A 25,594-nucleotide genomic window follows, 5' to 3' on the forward strand; every position below is an offset into this window, starting at 1 on the left:
ACTCTGAGTTATTTTTGTGACCCCATCCTCGTCATTTAAAAATAGACACCCTAGACATAGGTAAATAATCACATCAATATTTGTTTCTGGGGGCCTAATTACTGCCACTTTTCCTAGTGGATCCCAGCTACCTTTCCTTTCTCCTAAGACTTTTGTATCTTATTTTCTATTTTTACTGAAGCTACTCTGATACCTTTGAATGATTATAGATCCCAAGTCCCCCCCAATGACTCTAGTTTCTGTCTTAAAGACAGCTTCCCCAGAAACTGGATTAAACAACATTTCAACAGATTACTTGTATCATACTACACACATTCCTATTCCCTGCCAACACCTGTGTCATACTGTCATGCTACAGGTCCCTGGTACCTTGACTCTGCTGTTTTCAAGGCTATTTTCCTGTTTTTCAAAGAGAGTAGGGAGGATTCCTCCTCCATTTACCTCTTTTCCTTCTTTGCTTCAGATTCTTAATTATGATGTCTGGGGTGAACAAACCCCAAAGTGTCCTTCATTATTTCTCTTTTGGATGATCCTAATGAAAAATGGGTTCCTGATGAACTGACCAATATCTGGATTCTGTGATGTACATATAATGTAAGCTTCCATGGTAGCCTCCAAGTCACTTAAAGCATACTAGCTGCTTTGCTTATTATGTACAAAAATACAGTTTTTTTTTTATAAGTGCACTCTGAAATGTCTCTGAAATGGATTAGAAAACAACAGCGAAGGAGGGGAGCATGAGGGTAATACACTTGACACTAGAGTAAGTAGTTACCTCTTAAGAAAACCCTCATGGAACCATTTGAGATTCTCCAAATGCATAGAAACTTACTCTGGACAAAGTTGTCTAATTATTGTTCTTCGATTTCTGCATAATCATACTACTTCTTCCCTAATGCTTTAAGCTGTCAAAACAAAACAAAACAAAACCCCAAAACCAACAAAAACACATTCTTTTGAATTAGTGAAAATACTATATTTTCCCTGGGGTTATTTAGGAAAGGATATTACCTCATAGAAGGCCTGTGTTTATCTCTGCCACCAATTTGCTCTGTGACCCTAGCGACATCACTTCATATCTACTGACTTCAGTTCCCTTATCTCCAAAATGGAAGATTTGAACTATAATATCCAAGTCTCTTGCTAATTCTAAATTTCTTGGTTTCAAGGTTAAAATTATCTTAGCCAACTCAACCTAGCCTGGTAGGTGTTGTTTAGGTTGAATATTGTGTGGTAGTTTAAATAGTAATGAACTGCCAGGTGAAAGTAGCTGTCTGGAGTTTGGTAGGCACACAAATCAGCTAGTAGCTGAACCATGTGTTGGGGAATTCATTGTCAGGCAGGCTTGCCTTAAAGCTCTTCTTTCTGTTTCATTACCAAAACATTATCAGATATCTCATCTATGAGGCTGCCTGTCCCATGGCATTAGATCTTTAAAGGAGGATATCTTAAGGTAGTGATTTATGCCTTAATTCTTTGTTGTTTAGACAATATTGAGCATATTCAGTTCAGGGCACTATTCTTTAAGAGAGCTAGAGGAACAAATTGAACACACTCAGGGGAGAATGATCAGGATGGCTGAATCATGTCTTATGAGGAAGAAATGAAGAAAATGGGGATGTTTGGCTTAGAAAAAGAAGCAATACAAGGGTACTATAATAGCTCTGTGTAAGTATGGAAAGTGCTGCTGTTGTAAACGTTTCCATGGTATGGAAATGTTTCCATGGGTTGAAGGAATAGAATTCACATTTCTATAAATATGAATGTTTGGCAGACCTCCAATGATAGAATCAACCACTTCGAGAGGTGCCAACTCTTCTATCAGTGGTGTTTAAGAAGAGTCAAAAAAGTTGCCTGTTAGGGAAATTGTAATAACCACCATCATTTAGTGAGCAGTTGCTATATAATAGATACTGTTATAAGACTTAATTTTTGTTAATTAGTTTAATTTTCACAACAACAATGTAAGGTAGGTTCTGTACTACTATTATTATTACCACTCCCATGTTATAGATGAGGAAATTAAGGCACAGAGAGGTTATGTAACTTGTCTGGGATTGTATGGGAGGTAGATGGAAAATGGATTTAATTAGGAAATCTGTCTCGAAGAGCCCATACTTGCTAACTATTACACTACCTTTTCTTGTGCAGGGGATTTAAGTACTAGAAGGGGTTGAGCAATTAGATTTTTAAGGACCTTTGAATCTTGAGATTTGATTCTATATGTGAGGCTGATGATATGTAGATGATGCAAGGATTTTCTTTGTGACTGTCTTGACAAGTTTGGAGATTTTAATATTTTTCTATGTTTACTTTGTTCACTATATTTACTTCCATTTATTAGATACCATGGTGATGGGGCCGTTTAAAAAACTTTTGTAATTTTTTTCTTTGAATTGAAATAACATTTTAAAAACAATGAATTTTTCTTTTTAGATTTTAGAAATTATGACTTTAGCAAATGTTCATAAAAATCTATATTCTAACACATCATGAATAAATTTATTATTGGGTAGTATAGTAATAGGCATAATGTTATTCTAACTTTGAGAATGTTATGTAAATTTAATACAGTCTACCAGGTACTGTTTTTAATAAAAGAGAAAGAGAATACACTTTATTTCATTATTAGAGCAAATGATACTTTTATCAGGAATAAATTGTTGATAATTGTAGCCAAACTCAGTATTTTCATTTATGCAAGCTTTCTTAAACTAATGCCTTCCTTAAAATATATCATGTTAGATAAAAATATACTTTTCCTCTGAGAACGAACTTATAAATGTTAGCAATTTGTTATCAGCATATTAAAAAGGTTAGATTTCCTTTGTTAGCAAGAAAGTATTGGAACCTAGGTTAGAAAAAGCTTTTCTGCCAGTCACCCAATAGCATCGTAGGATGCCTCTTCTATTTTTTTTAAAGTTGTTTAAAGAAGAGAATCAGAAAAATCAAAAAAAGAAAAAAATCATATATATGCACACACATACAAAGTCTGACAAAGTCTGTCTGGAGGAAGTCCAGCCATTGTTAATGTAATGAGAATGGTTTGCGCCACATCAATGCAACCGGGCAGCCAAGGAAAGTGGACTGGAATGCACATGCCTGAACAATGATGATTTCACTGTACTAGTCAGTGGGGGCAATAGACGCCCGTTGAGTGAGCATGTGTTCTGTGAGCTGTCGCATTCAAAATGACTGAGCAAGTAGAGCAATGGATCAGCATCAAATTTTGTGTTAAGCTTGAACATTCCTCCGCAGAAACTATTCAGATGATTCAGAAGGCTTTTGGGGATGATGCAATGAGTACAGCGCAAAAAAAAGTGTGGCACAAATGCTTCAAAATGGTCGAGAATCTGTTGAAAGTGATCCACGTTCTGGAAGGCCTACAAGAAACAGAACAGCTAAGAATGTTGAATGTGTATGGGCTGCAATCAACCAAGACTGGCGACTGACAGTGCGAGAACTAGAAGCTGATCTGGGGATTTCAAAAACTACTGTGTCTGAGATTTTGGTGCAGGATTTTGGCATGAAATGTGTCATGGCAAAATTCGTTCCACAGCTTCTGCTAGAGCAGAAGGAACATCGTGCTGCAGTTGCTAATGTCTTGATTCAAACCACTAACATTGAACCAGATTTCCTCAAGAAGGTCATAACGTGATGAATCGTGGATCTATGGCTATGACCTGGAAACGAAGGCCCAGTCATCCCGATGGAAGTTGCCTATTTTTCCATGCCTGAAGAAGGAGTGGCAAAGTCGCATTAACATCAAGACCATTTTAACTGTTTTTTATTGGCAAGGTGTTGTCCATCATGAGTATGACCCTCTAGGCCAAACAATGAGCACTACCTCAATGTTCTTTGTTGGTTGAGGGACGCAATACTACAAAAATGGCCACAGCTATGGGCAACTGGTAATTGGCAGCTTCATCATTTCTGGACAGATCTGTATATGTATTATAACTTAATATATGCATGTTAATCAGGGACATGGTTATCAGTACATGGTGATTTAAAACAAACAAAACAACTTTTAGTTAGTTTTATTATTGTTTTTAATTTCTTTACAGACATTGCATTCCTTAATTCCCTTCAGCAAAAGACTTCCAGGAACATATCTGTAGTTGAAAAAATTGGATTTCTTACACATTGTGGTGGGAAGAGCACACACCGTAGAGAATTATGGAGTGCCTCAGTAAGAGAGTGTTCAAAAGAACCATTTTTAGGATTTGGACTTGGAGTGATTTTGGGTCGGGTCTAAGGAAACAGAGGTTTGTTATAGGTTAGGGGAATGTCAGAAATCAGGGACAAACCTATAGTTGGGCATCTTAATAAAGCTTATCTTTAGGGAAGGCAGACTAGAGTGAGGTAAAGCTGTAATTAGAGAGGGACTATAACTAAAATGAAAACACAAAGCAAAAATGACAACATACAATGCAATAAGAATGAACACATTAAAATCATCCTTGCTAGTGGGTGGAGAAAAGGATAAGAGGGTAATATTCTGTCCCTACAACTAGGCTGGGTGACAGAAAGGGAATTTGATTTATGCTGCTGCTTAGAAAGTCCATTTCCCAAGCATTTCTCCCACCTTCAGTGACTTCTGCTTGCATGTGGGTTTCAACTCCATTATGTAGGGCAAGAATTCCGTTCCTTGTCAGAAATGGTCTCTGGTCCCAGGTCTCTGACTTTCTCAAATCCTGACATCTGACTTTTGCAACCTGAGCCCACTACTCTTCTCTCTTCACATTGTGGCTGCCCAGTTGCATTCCTGGTCTAGGTGCAGTTGTCAACCCAGATGAATCAGAGCAAATGTGTTCTGTCTTTGCTCCTGGAGTGAATGGAGATAATCCATATACAGTTAGATTGAGTGGGAATTGATAGCATCTCTAGAAAAAGCTAATTACAAAGGATAGGGTTAGTAGAGCTTTGTGAGGGGTGGGTCTTGGTGGGATTAGTTTGGGAAAACTTCATAAAGAAGGTGATTTTTGAGCATTGATATTGGAGAGAATAATGTAGTTTAGTATTATTCCACTTAGATGAACAAGGATAAATAAAAACCAAAAAATGTGTTTTAGAGTGATTTTTATACAAGAATAAATAACTAATTTTCTTTATTGTTACTTGTATAACAAATAGATAACTGTTTTAATTAAAGCCCTGTGAAATGGGAAAAGCATTGGATATGGTATCAGAAAACCTACATTTAGATTTTAGCTCTGCCAGTTACACCTGCATGACATGGGGAAAGCCACGTAATCTGAGTGTTACTTTTCTTCCTGCAGAAAATGAAGGTGTAGAGTTTTGTATTTAGTTATCGGCAACTCATTTTCAGAACAATATCTAGGTGCATCACATGAAAAAGACAAAGGGTGTGGAAATTATGTCAGATGAGAAATAGGTGCAGAAACTGGAGGAGTTTCACCTAGAAAAGGATTGTTAATTTTAATGCTTCCCTTAAAATATTTGAACAACTCTGATTGGGAAAAGGAAGTAAATTGCTTTTGTGTATCTTTTTTTTAAAAATAGGTGAAGTCTATTGTATATAAACTATATTTTAGCAAAACTAAAAACTGCAGTCTCAAAGTAGTTTTGTTTGTTTGTTTGTTTGTTTGTGGTCCTAGATTCTCTTATCGCCTAGTCTGAGTGTTGTGGATACTTTTGTCTTTTCAATTCCAAGCCTCTTGCCTTCCCCATCTGGGTAGCCCCGTCAATTCTAGGGCTTAAGCTATTAAAGAGGGCAAACAGAAAACCATGGGTGATAATCATAAGGATCTAGATATTAGCTGATACAAGGATTCCCTTTTAAATAACTAGATTTATTAGAAAATGTTATTTGAGGGCCCCCAACTACAGAAATACCAGTGAAAAAAAGCTTGGTTAATTTTTCTACGTTCAATACAGGGAAACTGTAATATACTAATTTTCTAGACATCTTCAAGAAGACCAAACTCTATTCCCTTAAATTTATTTTTATATTTCCTCCAAGCATCTTTGTATTATATAAACAATATAATAACATTATGTTCTGGTTCTGGGTGGGTACCAGACTTGTTGAGGGGGATCACTTAGTAAGTTATATAAATGTCTCACTGCTCTGCCAGACACCTGAAACCATTTACATCAGCTATCTGTTGTTATCCAAATAAAACTGTAATTTAAAACTGAAATTAAATTAAAAAATTAATACCAAAAAATAAAAAAATATGTTTATCAATTATAAATTACAAAACACAGATGAAAAATTACCAATAATATCATCATTTAGAAATCACTATAAATATTTTGGTGTATAACTTACTAGGGGTGTGTGTGTGTGTGTGTGTGTGTGTGGCCACATTTGCCCTTATGCACACACATCACACAATTGAGGTTATATACTAAATACTGCAGTTTGTTTTTTTCATTAAATAGGTCTTATAAATATGTTATTTCTACAACATTTTTGGTATTTATATTCAACCAAAAATAGTGTTTAGTTTCTGAATAAAAGTATTATTTATGATAGAACATTTGAAAATTATAGAAAACTTTCAAAAGAAAATAAAAACTACTTATTATCCCAACACTCAGAGGACCACTAATTTCATTGGATACTACAAAGTCTTCTGTAAACAATTTTTTTCGTAAAGATGTATATTGATATTTCTCACTAACATACTTTTTACTATAGTACATTATGAATATTCTCACATTGTTTTCTGCTAAAATATGATTTTCAATAATTTCAAATTATTCTACCATATGTATAAAGCCATAGTGCCCTCAAATTATCCCTACAATTGGACATGCAAGTTGCCTCTAATTATTCTTCACTATAAACAACACTGTATTCAACATACATACTATTGTTTTTAATGGCCATGTGGTATTCCACTGTGTAGCTGTATCATCTTTTATTAAATAAATCCCTTATTTTTAATACATCAGTTCTCATTATTTTGCTTAAATAGCAATTCGGTCATTGTTGGAACAAATATTTACCCTTAGCTTTAATATTTTATTATTTTTGACATATTTGGTGAGTTTCAAGTTCATTTGCCAGGATTTTGTTTGATGCTCTGGAAGAACATAGAAGAAGCATGAGACATGGCCCCATTCCTTCAAGAGTTAACCTAAATTTGCAAATGTAACTAACACATGCAAAATAATAATGATTTATTCTAGTGTTTTATTAAGTGCTAAGTTATGTGGTTGTGATTAAGTGCTTCAGTGTGGGGTTTGTGAGTAGACAGGAGAATAGTAAGGCTCAGTATAGTCAGGCAGGACTTCAAGAAGGAAACGCAGTGTGACCGGAGCTGTGGAAGTGGGTTGAGTGTGTAGTCAAAGGCGATGTAGGACATCCGAGGGGAGAGGAACGAGACATGAAAAGGCTCAAAAATCTGAGTATATTTGATATATGTTCACAGTACTATGAGAAGGATATTTAAGTTGACCATCCTTTGAATACCACTGCTGAGCAACCACTTTTGAATACCTTCTGAAAAGTTGAAGAAATATTATTTTAATGTTTTTCCAGTTTTATTGGGATATAATTGACATATAACATTGTATTAGTTTAAGGTGTACAACATAATGATTTGACATACTTATGTATTGTGAAGTTACTACCACAAGTTTAACATCCATCAGCTGACATGATTTTAAATTCAAGTGTAACTGACACAGTGTCGTGTTAGTTTCAAGTGTACAGCATAATGATTCAATATTTGTATTTATTGTGAAATGATCATCACATAAGTCTAGTTAACACCTGTCACCACACATACACGTATTTTGTTTTTAATATTTACTTTTCTATCCCTTGAAACACAAAAACATCTTAATTAAATATTCTTAATTTATGAAAATTGCTTGTCTTTTCTAGAAACTCTGCCTAATGACTTTTTTTGGTACTGCTGGGTACTTTTTCAGACTTCTACATATAATTTTTGTACTGTGTTTAATTGATTTCCAGTGAAATGCTCTTCAGATAATCTGAATCAACATTACTTTCTTTATTTCTTGTATTGGGACCTGAAGTTCTTTTAAGTAGTATTTTGAAAGTTTTCTTTACTGTTAGGTTAAGCAGGGCCACTGAAGTTAAGGGCTGACAAGCAAATTTATAGTAATTTCCTTTGAATGTACTAATGCTTACTCAGTGCCCATATGCTCCGTTTGTGTGATGGTCATGTGTTCAGTCATGTTATACAGTGGTTGTTTTCACAAGAAAGGTCAAAAGAAGAGAGGTAATTTCCTTTATGTTATTTTTAAAAATCATAACTAACTAGGCTTATTAAAATTATTCATAACTGTGCCTGCATTATAACATTATGGCAAAACACACTTATTTCATTGCCTTCTTAGGAATCAATATTTCTTCAAGTGAGTTGCATCAGAATGAAAGAACCTGTGATCAGAATCAATTGGGATGTTCATCAAAATTTATATTCCTGAGTCTTACTCTTCAGGGTATGGAGGAGATGAGAGAATCTGCATTTTAACATCCATGCCAGGGAATTCTGTGTCTTGAAGTTTGAGAGCCACTGCTTTGGGGAAATACTGTCTCAGATCTCTCCCCAGCTGTGCTGCAGGGCCATGCACTGATACTCAGTAGATATCATCACTTGGAATCTTGCCTCCATTGGCATTTCATGGGACCTGTTTTGTTTTTGGAAATTACAGGATAAGTTGAGCTTTTTTCTTAAGAAAAGGTTATTTAAAAATTAGTTAGCTCTCTAGAAAAAAAAAGTAGAGGTCTTTGTGAAGCCTCCTTTTCTAATTTGGCATTATTGTCTTTTATCCGACAATAATTTCTTCATTGTAAGTGTTTGCATTTATGTGCCTCTTTACTCAGATAAATTGCCTATAGGACTCCACTCATGAAAAAGCAATATTTCTTAAGTTTTAGAAAGTTAAAAAGTGAGGGCCAGAAAGAGTAAATTTTGCCCCTTTCCATTGTTCCTACGAATGGTATAAAATTACTTGTACGATTGAAGCCATTTAAAATGTCATTCACTGCCTATCTCGGTGTATTGGTGACATGTTACACATAGTTCTTGTGACTTTCATGGAGAAATCATGACCCAGCTTCTTGCTCCCTGCTTCTGTGTAGTGTTGAGCCACTTCTCACAAATTATGGGGCAGAGGACAGTGTGAGTCATCAGTGTGGAGACCCATGGTTATTGTCTGTGGTGCAGGATAGCAATGACCACATTCTCACAGGTAAAAAAACAAGAAACATAGTCAATCTAAGAAGTAAGTGATAGGAGTAAATAAGACGGAACTTAGTCCTGAGAGAAAAAGGCAGTACTGTATGGAGCCTAAACGCTTTAAGGATAACTTAGAGTTGTTACTCAGGCTGGAGAGCCATTCCTACCCTTAAGAAAAAAAAATTATTGTTTTTTTTTTTACCATTACCATTTACTACCCATATACCTCCCTGTCCCCTGCAATCACCACATTGTTGTCCATGTCCGTGAGTCCTTTTTCCTTTTTGCACATTCCCTCCACTCCTAACCTCCCCTCCCTTAGCTGTCAAGCTGTCAGCCTGCTCTCCATCTATGAGTCTGTCTCTATTTTGCTTGTTAGTTCAGTTTGTTCATTAGATCCCACAAATAGAGTGAAGTCATATGATATGTATCTTTGTCTGACTGGCTTATACCATCTTTTAAGTGATAAAAAGATTTGCTTTATTATAGTCAGTGATGAGTCCTTTGTAGCTAACCACTTCCACATCCCTACTGTTTGACTTGGTCTTTGATCACTTAGGTTGAGCCAGAGTTTGTTTTGCTTTTTGACTTATAGGCTATAATATAAGATTAGTTTGCATTTGAAATGAAAGTGACTACAGCATGATTGATCAAATGGTGATTATTGATTTAAAAACACCTAGGTCAGCTTTCTGAAGGGATACTATTAAGGAGTCAAAATGACTTTTGCAAACACATCTCAGTTTTTGTTTGCACAAAATGAGGAATGAAGAGGCCGTTTCAAAAAACCATGTACTAAACATGATTGGCATAAAAAGGTTCCTCAGCATCACTCCACAGAGTTATTGTAAAAAATAATGAAAAACATCTTTCCTGGGGAAGGAAAAGATCTAGTACCAAGGTAAAGAGGAGCTCTCTTTCCTGCCCTGCCCCATTAATTTTATCCTTTTCACTTTATTTCATTACAAATCTAATGAACATTTCTCTGCAATAGGCATTGTGCTAGCAATGGGAATGTGAAAATGATTAAGATTTGGCTCACAATATTTTTTAGTAGCTTTGTGATACACATAATTTACCCATTTGATGTATACAATTCAGTGGTTTTTTTTTAGTATATTCACAGACTTCATAATATTCAGTGTAGTTCCAAGACTCATAATATTTTTTACTAAAAAAATTTTTAAGTCCAGAGTGGGGAAAATCCTCCTTGGCTCTATTCCTAGGTCTTCTCCTGCCATCGAAATAATAAGACCTACTATTTACTAAATACCACCTATGATCTCAATATTGTGTGCCCTTACTTTATAAATGTTATCTCATTATATGCTCCCAATAACCCTCAGAATAAGTTTTATTCCTGCCTTTTATATAATGACAGTAATACCTGCGTATGTAGCATTTTTGGAGTACAATTATTATCTCATTTAACATATGGAAACTTACTTCTCTAGATGCCACTTTTTTCTCCCCTTCCCACTTGTTGTTAAATCTGTAACTTTTACCTCCTGCTTCTTTCTCTGGTTCTTGAAGTTTGCCAGGCTTCTTTGTGAAGATGGAGAGAAATATAGGAGCAGTTAAGATTTTCAAGCTTCTGATGAGAGTCACAAAGGCTAGATGCTTTATTTGTTTCACAAAAATTTTTAATGGGAGAGAGACTACCCAGACACAGACACGTAGGGCGAATCAGACTACTGATGGGCTATGGCCAAATACTAGTTCCCTTCAACCCTCAGTTCTGATTTAGAGAGATATGAAAACATTTTCTTTCTATAAATTTTAGGTGTCTTATTTTTAATCTAAGATTTGTTTTTCCTCCCTGCAGATGGATCTAACTCTTTTACCAGTTAGCCAACTTCTCGTACTGTGAAGTAATTTGTGTGCAGATGTTTCTGTAATAAACTTGTTCTTTTAGAAACAAACATAAACACAAACCATTTTTAAATGCTCATGAAGAATGAGTGTGACTGTATGCTGAAGTATCAATGATAAAAAGTAAGGAATAGAAAGAGGTTTCTGTAGTTTTTGACAGATATCCAGCTAGAAAAAAAAAATGCCTCTGCCCAAACCCCAGCACACAAAAATATTCAGGTTAGTTAACTTTCTGGCATTGAGTTAGATATTTTATATATTTTCTGGTGAACAATTGGCAATGGTTATTGAAGCCAATTTCTCTACTGGTTCTAAATTCAAGGATGATGTTTTGTGATATATATTTTAGACTGTGGGAAGAACATTGCTAATAAAACTAATTAAGAGAAAAACTTTGCCAATCTTAATAATTAATAATTGAATGTGAACTATTTTAAATGAAGTGTGTAAATGAAGAAGAAGTTGAAGTGTCTATTTTAAAACTGTTTTTAAACCACTTAGGCTGTTTTTTTCCTAATAAAATAATGTTTGAATCTGCTACTTCATATTAACTTCTTTGATAATTGCTTCTTCAATATTTAGTATTTTTAAGCACAGATCATTATATTTTATTTGTCCATCTAAGTATCACATACTGTTATTCTAAGTTTAGAAGTTTCCCAATGATAAGCAGAGAGACAAGTATCCTAATGGCTTTATTTTATTTTGTTTTTCTAGGAGTCAGAGAATAATAAGTTATGTTCCCTATATTCCTTCCGAAATACCTCTACCTCACCACATAAGCCTGACGAAGGGAGTCGGGACCGTGAGATACTGACCAGTGTTACGTTTGGAACCCCAGAGCGCCGCAAAGGGAGCCTTGCCGATGTGGTGGACACACTGAAACAGAAGAAGCTTGAGGAAATGACTCGAACTGAACAAGAGGGTATGTGTGGGCTTAATTGTTGGGCTTTATTCTCTTAAAGATTCCAGGCCTTAAAAAAATGTGGGATTTCAAGGGCCAGAGAAGAGCATAATTGGCATTAGCTAGGAAAAAGTTATTCAGAGGTTACCATGGTGATGGCAGATTGTGATCCCTTAAGAGTGTTACGCAGGTAGCCCCATTTTTGTAAAACTTTGTGCATTTTTTTTGTTCTTATGATAACAAATCAAGGTTTTAAACTAACTGTAAGCCTTTTCCTGAAAAAAGGTAGGATAAGAATGTTTTCAGCTGCAACTTTATTTTTAATTTTTGTCACTTATTCCCTTTTGATGGATAGTGTTTAATTATGAAAATATCAACTGCTTAAAAAGTAAAAAGAAAACCCAAAACAATGTATATTCTTCTCATTTTTATAAATATCATTAACAGTATTATTTTACCTCCAAATGTTGTAGAATTGAGATTCGAAGGTTTCTAAGACTGTTAAAACTGAAATCTCAAGTGGGAAGTGCTTTGACACATGACATCTATTCTAATATGCATACCTACCATCTCTCCTCTGTCCACAAGAATCTACTTAGGTTCAAATATGTCCTAAAAGACTGATGAAAGACTCTTTAGTAACATCTTTAATTAAATAAATCAAATCCAAGTGATTGCTAGAGTATGTATAGTCTTTCATTTTTTATGTCAGATTTTAGATTTTTAAAATGTAGGATAATTGATGATTCTGGGTTTATTACTAACATTGTAAGTTAAACTTAAAACTCTGCGACACTATGGGGAAATGGGGATTTGATATAAGGGAATTTTTCATTTAACTTAATTTTATTCCTTCAAGGGCCCAAAAGTTTAAACTTTCAGATTAAATTTTGCAGATGTGTTCAGCCCATCAGCAATTTTTGTGGAAGTTTCTAAAATGTATCATGTACTTTTCTGTCTTACTAGCCACATTATATAGCATACAATGTAAATATTATTTGATGACTTGGGGTCATGGTTCAGTAGACTATGAACTCCGATACCTAACAATTAATGTGACCCTGTATAAGTTCTACAATCTCCCCAAATCACAAAATTTTATATTTGACATGGTACCAATACCTTACTTGGTAACTTAAACATTTTGAGAATTAACTATAGTGATGAATATAAAGGCTTTTTATGAAGGGCAAACTATATAAATTTGAGGTGTTATGATGATTATCATATTATAAATGCCAGTTATTTTACTATGCTATAATGTAATGATGTCCCCAGAGATCATTGGGATAATTAGGACTGTTTGGCTTTATGGTTATTTCCTTGCAATTATGTAACCTTGGAGTTCTTGTGTCTGCTCGAGGTACACATTTTTCAGCATGTGTGTTTGTGTTGGTTTCTCTTTAGGTTGCAGGCTGCTGCTACTTGCTTAGTTGTGAATAATTTATAATTTTCTCCTATTAATCTATAAGTTATGAAATCAGATGATCATGACATGCTGGACTATATTTAAAATATGAACAAATGTATCTGGGTGAATTACTGAGAGGTTCCAGGTAATATGCACGGTCTTTAGTTCATGGAATCGTGCTAACTCTTCTGACTGCTCAGGCTTTATTTTCTGCATTCTTGGCTATATTCTAGAGTAACTGAGTCTGCCAGATCAATAATCTCTGAATAAATGAGATTGCTAGATTACTTTTATGATTCACCAGAAAGATGGTTTTAGTTCTATAAGAAAGTAGTTTTCAAAATACATTAGAGGACTCTTTAATATAAAAATAAAGAAATTGACACCTGATTTTTTATCCAGATTACAAGGGAATTTAAAATAATTTTCTTTCTTGTAAGTAACGGTTAGTTTTATACTCTTCCTTTTTATTACTGTGTTATAAATTTGATGGAAGAGAGACACTTAGGATATGAGACCTCCAATTTAAGAGTTCTTTATCACTATATTCCTACTCTTAAAGAATGTTTTCTAAGTACTTCACAAAACTTTGATTGTTTTCTACAGTACTTATATTTTAGGCATCAGAATTCAGGTGTTTTTCATGTATGTTAATGTATAAAATATAGTAAATACAAATATTAAAATGTGATAATCATGCTCATCAAACTTACAGATGCCACAAATCTAGGAGAAAGAGTGAATATAATGTATGAAAGAAACAAAACAAAAGGTAAACTGAAAATATGGACTTAAAATTAACCATCAAGATAAAATTTAATACATCGTATTGTCAAGTCCAGAGGTTGTGAACAAAACTCCTAGCTTCTCAAGTGATTACTGAAGGAAATCCAAGTAACAGACACATTAATTAAAAAAAAATCCTTATGAGTTTAAGGTGACAGAGAGTGCAGTGGAGTTAGCATGATGAATATTGCTAAAAAATTGCCAGTGCTATCTCAGTTAGCATTACTAAAATTACAGTATGTAGCAAAGAGGTGGTAATCCTATTGAACTCCCTGATCAACAGAATGCATCATGTTGAGTTGAGAATTACCACACTTTACAAGAGACTCAAATTATTCTCAGAGGAGAACAATTGACATGATAACAGATGCAAAATTATATAATGAGGAATGGTTGAAGGAACTAGTAATATTAACCCTGGAGAAAAGAAAATCAAGGATGACATGATGGTTGTCTGTAAAGATTAAAGTCATATGGAGGAGGGATTGAATTTATTCAGTCTAATTCCCTGGGGATAGAATGCAGATCAGTGATAAGAAGTTATAAGGAACCACAATATTGTTTATAATATGACCAACTATCGCATAGTTGTAGCTGTCTGTGTTTGAGATATTATTCTTTGGAGGATAATAAGTTGTCCTTGGAGGTATGCAACAATCTTTTTTTTCCTTCTGTTTAGCTTTTTAAAGATTATTGACACTATTACAGATGTCCCCCATTCCTCAACCCTTTGTTCACCTTCACCAAGACCCCACCTCCCCTCCCCCGGCCTTCACTATGCTATTGTCTGTGTCTGTGGGCTATGCATATATATTCTTTGGCTAATTTCTTCACCTTCTTTTATACAGTCCTGCCCCCACCCCTGTTCCTCTGAAATCTGCCTGTCTGTTTCATGTATCCATGCCTCTGGGTCTGGTTTGTTCATCAGTTTATTTTGTTTACTAGATTCCACATATAAGTGAGATCATATGGTATTTGTCATAATTGCATTTTAATAAGGCTATTGTAAAGGACAGAGAATTAGTTTTTTTCCAATGCTAGGGCTATTAATTTTTATGAACACTGTGTTTATACAATATTCTGTAGTTCATAGTATACTTTTATAGCCCTAATCAAGAACTGCATGGTATCATGATTACTTTTATACAAGTTTTTTATTTCTTCTTTTGTGAAGTGCTGTATTGGAACTGAGAGATTCTTACCTGCTAATTCCCACCTCCCTGACCCCCGTGGATACATTTAATAAGTCTAGTTAAATCTACAGGTTCTTTCTTATTTTAAAAGCATAAAGTAAAATCCATGGAATTATGGAAAAAATGAATTATATTAAAATTTTAAATCTTAAATTTTGTGATATGGTATAAGGTGCTACTTTACTAATGCATTAAACAATAAGATCTAATGGAAGGACTAAAATATCATAATTTTGAAGTAGTGATAAATATAAATGATATTTTGAGATATCTTCATCAAGCACAGTATCATAAAATGTATTGTGATTCTATTAGTTACAATGTCACAAATACTATGAGTATTTTGTGGTTTGTTGCCTACATCCATGATTTAAGGAAATATAGAATTTCAATTAAAGGTTAGTGAATTTTTTTATCTGAGTTCATAGACCCCCCAAATTTTGTAGATGGATTCTTGGACTCTGTGGACCCTAAGTTAAGAACCTCTATGCTACATGATATGGTCCTCCAATAATGAATGAAGCAGCCTCTAACTTTAAAGAGCTTATGTTCTAGTAAGAGGTATAAGACATGTAAAAATGAACTATAATTAAGTATCTAATATGTGATAAGTTCCATGAGAGCTCTAGCAATAAAATGTTACAGGAGTTTACAAGCTAGATTGCACCTGCCGAGAAAGCCAAGGAAAACTGCTTTAGGGAAATGGGTCTTACCCAGTCTTAGAGAGTGAAAGGATTTATATAGGCAGAAATAGAGGGGAGGTGCATTTCAGGTGGAAGGAAGAGGCAGAGATCTAAAACACCCAACAGTTTAGGATCTAATTAAAAGTAGCAGGAGAGTCATAGCAGAGTAGAACTACAAAAACGCCAGTAAACAATGAACTCAATGACAGTAAGTACATTCTCATCAATAATTACTTTTAAAGTAAGTGGATTCCTGGCTGGTGTGGCTCAGTGGATTGATCACTGGACTGGAGAGCAAAGGGTCACATGTTCGATTCCCAGTCAGGACAAATGCCTGGGTTGTGGGCCAGGTCCTCAGTAGGGGGCGTGTGAGGGGTAACCACACATTGGTGTTTCTCTCCCTCTCTTTTTCTCTCCCTCCCCCTCTTTCTAAAAGTAAATAAAATCTTTTTAAAAAAGTAAATGGACTAAATTCTTTACTCAAAATACATAGAATAGCTGAATGGATTAAAAAAAAGGAGACCCATCTGCATGCTGCCTACAATAGACTCAGTTTAGATGTAAGGACACACAGAAACTAAAAGTGAAGGGATGGAAAAAGATATTCCATGCAAATGGAAACCAAAGGAAAGCTAGAGTAACTATCTTACTTCATTAAAGAATAGATTTTAAAACAAACCATAGTAAGAGATAAAGATAAGCATTACATAATTATGAAGGGGTCAATCTAATAAGAGAATATAATGTAGAAATATATATGGACCCAATACAGGAGGACCTAAATATATAATTATTAGCAGACCTAAAGGGAGAAATAGACAGCAATATAATAATATTAGTATATTTTTAATACCCCACTTATATCAATGGATAGGTCCTCCAGACAGAAAATCAATAAGGAAACAGCAGTCTTAAATAGCATATTAGATCATATGGACTTAATAGATATATATACAACTTCATGTCCAAAGACAACAGGGTACACATACTTCACAAGTGCACATGGAACATTTTTCAGGAAAGATTATATGTTAGGCCATAAAAAAGTCTGTAAAAGGACCCATGGACAAAGCCAAAGGGGAGTAGGATTGAGGGTGGGAGGTGGAGGTGGGGGGTGGGTGGGGCAGAGGAAAGTGGTGGTAGGAAAATAGAGACAATTGTGCTTGAACAACAATAAAAAAATTGAAAAGTCTTAATAAATAAGTGTAAGAGGATTTAAATCATATCAAGTATCTTTTCCAACTACACTGGTATGAAACTTGAAATTAATTAGATGAAGAAAACTGGAAAATTCACAATATGTGGAGATTAAGCAACATGCTATTGAACAACCAAAGGGTCAAAGAAGAAATCAAAAGAGAAATTAAAAAATACCCAAGACAGACAAAAATGGAAATATAACATACAGAAATTTGTGGAATGAAACTAAAGCAGTTCTAAAAGGGAAGTTCATAGTGATAAATGCCTCTCTCAAAAAACAAGTCTCAAATAAACAACCTAACTTTACACCTTAAGGAAGTAGAAAAAGAAAAAAAAAAAAAAAAGGAACCCAAAGTTAGAAGGGAGGAAATACCAAGGATTAGAGCAGTAAAAAATGAAATAAAAACTTAAAAGGCCATAGAGACGATCAGAAAAAATGAAAGCTGGTTCTTTGAAAGGATAAACAACATTTACAAGCCTTTAGCTAGAATCAAGGAAATAAATAAAACCAAAATGAAAGAGGAGATGGTGCAACTGATACCATAGAAATACAATAGAGCATATGAGACTAATATGAACAATTATATGCCAACAAATTTGACAACCTAGAAGAAATAGTAAATTTCCAGAAAGATAAAACCTGTAAATACTGAATCATGATGAAACAGAAAATCTGAACAGACTGATTACTAGTAGGGAAATTGAATCATAACTTAAAATCTCCCAACAAACAAAAATCCAGGAGCCAACAGCTTCACTGGAAAATTCTACTGAGCATTACAATAATTATTAATCCTTCTCAAATTCTCCCCCAAAATAGAAAAGGCAGGAACTCTTTCAAACTCATTTAAGGAGGCCAGTATTATCCTGACACCAAAACCAGACAAAGATGCCACAAGAAAAGAAAATTACAGGTCAGTATTTCTAAAAAACACAACAATCTTCAACAAAACATTAGCAAAATGAATTCAACAATACGTTAAAAGGATCATACACCATGATCGATTCAATTTATCCTAGGGATGCAAGGATAGTTCAACATCAGCAAATCAATCAGCATAATGTACCACATTAATGAAATAAAGAATAAAAATCAAAACGATAATCTCAATAGATGCAGAAAAAAGCATTTTACATAGTTCAACATCCATTTATGATTAAAAATCTTTAAAAGTGGGTATAGAGGGAATATACCTCAACATAATAAATATCATATATGACAAGCCCATGGGTATATTGTACTCAATGGTGAAAAGCTGAAAGCCTTTCTTCTAAGATCAGGAAAAAGACAAAGGTGCCTACCTTCATCACGTTTATTCAATACAGTATTGGCATTCCTAGCCATAGCAATTAGGCAAGAAAAAGAATTAAAAGGTATCCAAATAGGAAAGGAAGAAGTAAACTCACTGTTTGTAGTTGATGTGATATTATTATACATAGAAAACCCTGAAGACTCCATCAAAAAACCTGTTGGAACTAATAAACAAATTCAGTAAAACTATAGGATACAAAATCAATATACAAAAAACTTGTTATATTTCTATATATTAATAAGGAACCATCAGAAAGAAAAATAAACAATCTCATTTTTTATAATTGCATCAGAGAATAGAATACTTAGGAATAAGCTTAACCAAGGATGTGAAAGCCTTATGTATGAAAACTATAAAACGCTGTGGAAAGAAGTTGAAGAATGTACAAATAAATGAAAAGATATTTGTTCTTATCAATTAGAAGAGTCAATATTGTTAAAATATCTATACTACCCAAAGCAATCTATAGATTCAACGCAATCCTTATCAAAAGTCCAATGGCATTCAAAAAAGTAGAACACATAATCCTAAGATTTGTATGGAACTCCAAAAATACTTTGAAAAGCCAAAGCAATCTTGAGAAAGAAGAATAAAGCTTGAGGCATCATGCTCCCTGATTTTAAACTATGTAACAAAGCTGTAATAATTAAAACAGAATGTTATTGGCATGAAAATAGACACATAGATCAATGAAACAAAATACAGAGCCCTGAAATACACCCATGTATAGAAGGTCAATTAATTTATGGCAAAGAAGCCAAGAATATGCAATGAGGAAAGAACAGTCTTTTTAATATTAAATGGTGTTGGAATAACTAGACAGCTACATGCATAAGCATAAAACTCAACCACTATCTTACACTATACAAAAAAATTAGCTCAAAATGAATTAAAGACAAATGTAAGGCCTGAAATCATAAAACTCCTAGAAGAAAACATAGGTGGTAAGCTCTTAACATTGGTTTTAGTGATGATATTTGGAATGTGACACCAAAGGAAAAAGCAACAAAAGCAAAATTTCTTTTTTAGGAGAGGGGTGGGTGGAGGTGGAGGAGGGTGTAAGGGGGATAAATGATTATGGGGAAAAAAGCAAAACCTAATCAGTGGGACTATACCATACTAAAAAGTTTTTGCACAGCAAAGGAAACCATTAACAAAATGAAAAGGCAACTGATTGCATGTAAGGAAATACTCGTAAAGTATATATCTGATAAGGGGCTAATATCCAGAATATGTAAAGGATTCATGCAACTTAATAGCAAAGAAAAAAAATCAAACAGTCTGAATAGGTATTTTTCTAAAGAGGAGATGGATAGCCAACAGTACGTAAACAGATGCTCAACATCATTAATTATAAGGGAAATACAAATGAAAACCACAGTGAGATATCACCTCACCCCTGTGAGAATGGCCATTATAAAAAAATACAAGAAATACAAGTGTTGGTGAGGATGTGGAGCAAAGGGGACTCTTGTGCACTGTTAGTGGGAATGTAAACTGGTGCAGCCACTATGGAAAACAGTATGGCAGTCCCTGAAAAAAATAAAAATAGGACTACCATAGATCCATCAATGTCACTTCTGGGTGATGTTTATCTGAAAAGAAAAAAGAAAAAACCCCAGAACAAAAGCACTAACTCAAAAAGATATATGTATCCCCATGTATATTATTATAGCATTATTTACAAAATATGGAAGCAACCTAAGTGTCCATGGCTGGTTGAATGGATAAAGAAGATGTGGTTATATATACAATGGAATATTTGCCATAAAGAAATGAAATCTATACCGTGACCAGTGTGGCTCAGCTTGTCAGGCATCATCACATAAAGTAAAAGGTTGCTGGTTTAATTCCTGGTTAGGGCACATGCTTAGGTTGTGGGTTTGGTCCTAGGTCAGGTGTGTGCAAGAGGCAGCTGATTGATGTTTCTCTCTCACATCAATTTCTCTCCCTCTCTTTACCCCTTCCTACCCTCCTCTCTAAAAATTAATTAATTAATTTAAAAAATGAAATCTTGCCATTTACAACAACATGGATGGACCTTAAGGTCATTATACTAACTGAAATAAGCCAGAGAAAGACAAATACTGTTTGATCTTACTTATATGTGGAATCTAAAAAGAAAGAGAAAAAAAAGCTCATAGATACAGAGAACAGACTGGTGGGGGGTAGGAGTGGGAGAAATGAGTGAAGAGGCCAAAAGGTTAAAAGAAAAAATATATACATGTCCTTTAAGAAAATTGTAAAAGTTATTGACATGAAAAAATCTGGATAAATGGAGAGTTGTATTATATTTTGGATAGCAATATTTAATAACATAATAACCTTAAGGGATATAAGACTGAAAATGTAAGTTGTATTCAGATTATAGAGGCCCTTTAATTCCTGGTTAAGGCGTTTGAATTTTATATTGAAGTTTATGGAGGATTCATTGACTATTTTTTAGTTCAATAAGGTGATGGATTACAGCTTTTTCTGGAGACAGTTAATCTGGCAGAGCTGTGTAGGATATGTGGGAGCATGGAGAGACATTAAGGAGATTGTTTCAGGCCAGAGATATGAGGACCAGAGAATGAGGACCTGGACTAAGATGGCAGAAAAAAGAAAGGAAGAAGGGTGCATATGGAAAAGATATTAGGAGATAGAATTATAAGGACTTGACATTTAAGTGAGGAGACCAAGAGAGAGGACTGGTTAGAAGGTAGTTCAGAGTTTTTAAATGTGGGTGAATAAAAGATGCTAAAACAATTAATAGGAAAAGAAGCATAAGAACATGTTTTGGACATGGGAACAATGAAGATTTCTATTTTTAATTTTGAATTTGATTCTTAATTTTCATTATCTTCTTGGGGCAATAGAATAGAACAGTATAACGGGAGAACAGAAATAATTATAGAAAAGATCATTAAAAAGTTTCTGATAAATTTTGGATTTTATAATAACTATGTTTTGGGTCTGAGGAGATAAAATAGCTCCACCGATATTAGCCTGGATTTGACCTTTTAAAACCCTGGGTCCAACTACTCATTTGAGACATCTCATCCTATGGGATATGCAAGGGCTTTGAAATCATAACCCACCTCTCCTTCACTTCTACTTCCATCTTTGAAGGGCATACCTCATGAGTGACAAGCCTGTGTTGCTGACATAGTAAATAACCTTTCCTGAGTAATTCTTGCTCTGGAGGATGTTTCGACTCTGTCAAACTAAGTATCCTCCCCCGCCCACTCTTCTTCCCCTCAAATACAGGAACTGATCTATAAAAAGTTTATTTATTTTGACCTATTTGAAAACAGTATCTATATGATAAACAAAAATTCTTCATGTAGTAGTAGGAAAGTTATTCTCTTACAGGTAGGTTGTTTGATCAACCAAGTAACTCTCCAGTGTTTTATCTGCCGTACCTTTAAGAAATGCCCTCTCCAAAGCAGTGTTTGCACTGGACTGCTGAAACCCTGATGAACAAAGGCGCTCTGTCTGAAGTGCCTCCTCTGAGAGGGAGGTTTGTGGGGAAATCAGCAGCATTTCTGTTTTGTTGTAAATTTAACCTTGATTTTTTTTTTTGTCACAGAGAGGTAGGCAGGTAGATAGATAGATAAATGCATAAATGCATGGGTAAATGTATAGAATGAATGAATATCAGCATCTGCCTTTATAAACACTGTTTGTATTGGTGGGTAAAGTGTGAAGAAAGACTTTGATTAATAGATTTAGGCTAAAATGCTTCCAAGATAAAAATCCTTCAGCTGTGATTAAATGATGAATTTTAGTTATCTTTGTATCACCCATCTTGTTGCCAATGTAGCTGGGCTCTAGCATAAGCGACAGTTGTCAGAAAATGAATACTTTAAAAAGGACTTCTATATCTAAATACTTATATTTAATCAGAGAGTCCTTTGGCTTCTGAAAATAAGTTGTCTAATGAGAATTTCACTTGAGCAGCTGTGACTGAGGGGGTCAACAGGCATTGCCTAGGAGAATATGGCCCAGCTGGTTAAATCTGGTTGTTGTCGTGATTTAAATGGTCAAGTGCTGCTTGTAATCCAGGACCGTCTGTTTGTAAAGGGAATAGTGAGTGCTTCAGCATAATGTACAGCTGTTTTAATCTCTCTTTAATAATAGTGCTTCGGCAACTATCATGTCTTGTGTATCATACTACTAAGTGTATGATCCTAGGCTGAGTGACCTGGTTTGGGTCAGGTTCTGGTGCCATGTGAGATTGCAAAAAAAGGGATACAGTGGTATAAACCTTAACTCTGAGAAAATAAAACCTTCTTTCTGACTTATTGACCCTTTTAAGAGATTTGCGTCTTAGGTAATAATTATGGTGAGCAGGAGGGAATGAAAAGGCTCATAGTTACGTAGAAATGGTGGAATAAGTGAGCTCTCTCTTTGATAGAGGCCGTAAACTTCATGGAAAGTATGCAGAGTTTAGGTACAGCTCCACAGGCTATCTGTTGGTCAGAAATTGGAGCATTTGTCCAGTGGAATCGTTTGCTTCAAGCTATCATGATAATGAAAGTATGTGGATTCATTTGACTGTGTATGTAGAGAGAGGACATGAACATTTGAGCTTTGGATTCCTGGTGGGATAGGCTTTCCAATGGATTATGCAGCTGTTACCCAGCACAAGAATGAACACGTGTTTATGTGTGTATCTGATGGATTATTATCATTATTCACATCTCTAAACAATAATTTGTATTTCTACATATATTTTCACTGAATTATATTTAGTTTGCCAATATGTTGTTGTGTATTACTCATCTGATATCTTTGCTGTACTAAATGAGGGATGTGATATAGTTTAGACAATGGGAAAACTCCTTTTTGAAAGTCATATGTTTTTGAGTGCGCTAAATATGGGTTTGAATAGAAGTTCTAATATTTAGAGAGTTAGTATAGCCTGCTATTTAAAGTGTGGGCTCTGGAGCTAGGCTGCCTACGTTTGAAGCTCAGTCCAGCATTTGCCAGGTGGATGACATAGGGCACCTTTCTGTGCCTCAGTTTTCTCAACCAAAAAAATGAGGACATAATTATAGTGCTATTGTGAGGATCAAGATTTAGTTAATGCAACTAAAACATTCACAGCATTACCAGAACATAGTAAGTGCCCAGCTAATATATGTAACCTTATTTCCTAGCTGCATGACCTTGAACAAATTGCTTGTTTTGTGTTTCAGTTCCCTCACCTATAAAACTGGATGAATGGTACCTTGCAGAGTTGTGTGAGGATTTGAAATATTATATGTATATAACCCATAGTTTCTATAATTGTAATTATTACCCTATTGCTGTCATAACTACTATTACTGTTATTATTTGGAGAAACATTTAAGAGAAATATTACAGCAAACATCCTGCACCACATACAGAATCATGGGAAATGTCCCCTGGTGTTAGGGGATTTTAGCATTTGGCAGCAATGATGTTCTTGTTTTCTGGAAGAGCAATTTAGTTTAACTCTCCTCTCCAGCTTTTTGGAAAAGCTGGTACTAAAATTTCCCCACTGGAAGCCAATCTTCCCTGCTGAGAAATATGCCGAATATGATGTTGTCTGTGAGAGAGGTTGGTAAAGCCTTGGATGAGGTTTTAAGAGCAATGTGTTCCATTAAAAACTAATCTATTAAAAGCCCATTCTAAAAACAACAGAAATGTAACATTCATACCATTATAAAGCATCAAAATCTTTTAAAACACAATTTATGGATATTAGGTTACTGCCACTTATGATTAAAGATTGCATTGGTGAAGTGTTGAGGGTATTCCAGATCCAGACCTTTCTTTATATCTCTCATTCATGGAGAAATTGGAAAAAGTTTTGGATTTTTGCATAAGGAACACATTTAATATTCATTATCACTTCATTTTAATTCTCTTTAACATACACCTTTCCTCCCTGAGATATGTGTCTTTTTTAAAGAATTCATATCATTTTCTTAGCAAATATCAGATAGTTTAATAAACATATTTTATGACAGTATGTACTATTAGGGATTAAAATGAGGAGCAAGAACTACTGGTTTTTGAGTTACGAAAAAATTTGTTTGGTATGTTTTTGTATTAAGTATATTACCTTTCTGAATTTTTGGAAACTGGCAATCCTCTCCTACAACTTTATATAAGATAGCTACAATCACCCTAAGTCCTGTGACCTCCAGACATTCTGAACAAATCTTGGTTATTTCAATTTGCTGTTGTTTTGCAACTCCTATTTACAGTGTTGGCAATATGCTAGGGGGTTGAATTATTTTCTTAACTTCGTTTTGTGTGTCTCTGCCTTGAAAAGATACTTCAAATTTCTTGGCCCATTTTTATCTTCACAGATTTAAACATTCTGTTCTTAAAGCTCTTTCTCTAAGAGTGTTAACAGATGCAGGCAATTGCTTCTGAATTTTCCCTCTTACTGACCTGGGAAGCAAGAAGGTGTTTTTGTACTATTTTGTTGTTTAGAAAGAGGATGAAGTTTTCTTCCCCTTTCTAAAGAGGTTTGATGAAATAAGTCATATTCTCATATGATTACTTTGCCTGTGAAGTTTGAGTGGGTCATTAACATTTTGCATTTTTCCCATTGAAATCTCATTAGATTAACTTCTTCAGGATTCATGCTCAGATTCTCAAAAGTAATAGGGGGGCAATTTTTAGATCTATATATTTTTGTCTTATACAATATATATGGAAAATCCAAAGGAAAAAATGAAAAGAAAAGGAAGTGGTAAACTTAAATGTGTGTTTATTATATAGTATTTGATATAAGGTATAAAAATAAAACACCCATGAATTCATCATACAACTTAATAAAAATTACTAATACTGTTAAATCTACCTATGTTTTATTCACCTGTTCAATCATTTGTTTTCTACCTAGATGTAACTACTGCCCAACCTTTGTGTTTATCATCTTCCTTTTTTGTTTTAAAGCAGTTTTTTTATATGTGCTTAAATAATACATTATTTAGCTTTGTTTGTTTTAGAACTTTACGGTAAAACACCATAACCTTCTGTGATTTGCTTTTTTATACTCATAATTATATACTAAGGTCA

General features: G+C 34.4%; 1 protein-coding gene across 21 annotated transcripts in view; it reads left to right on the forward strand.

Moving 5' to 3' along the window:
* Positions 1-25,594, forward strand: part of SOX6 (SRY-box transcription factor 6) — a 597,341-nt gene that overhangs the window by 261,326 nt on the left and 310,421 nt on the right. For all 21 annotated transcript variants that reach the window (XM_053924605.2, XM_045194160.3, XM_024558829.4 and 18 more), the window contains one exon: positions 11,778-11,985. In XM_053924605.2, coding sequence (XP_053780580.1) covers positions 11,778-11,985 — 208 coding nt within the window. The remainder of the gene's footprint in view (positions 1-11,777; positions 11,986-25,594) is intronic.

This window comes from Desmodus rotundus, chromosome 5 (genome assembly GCF_022682495.2).
Source record: "Desmodus rotundus isolate HL8 chromosome 5, HLdesRot8A.1, whole genome shotgun sequence".
Lineage (NCBI taxonomy): Eukaryota > Metazoa > Chordata > Mammalia > Chiroptera > Phyllostomidae > Desmodus > Desmodus rotundus.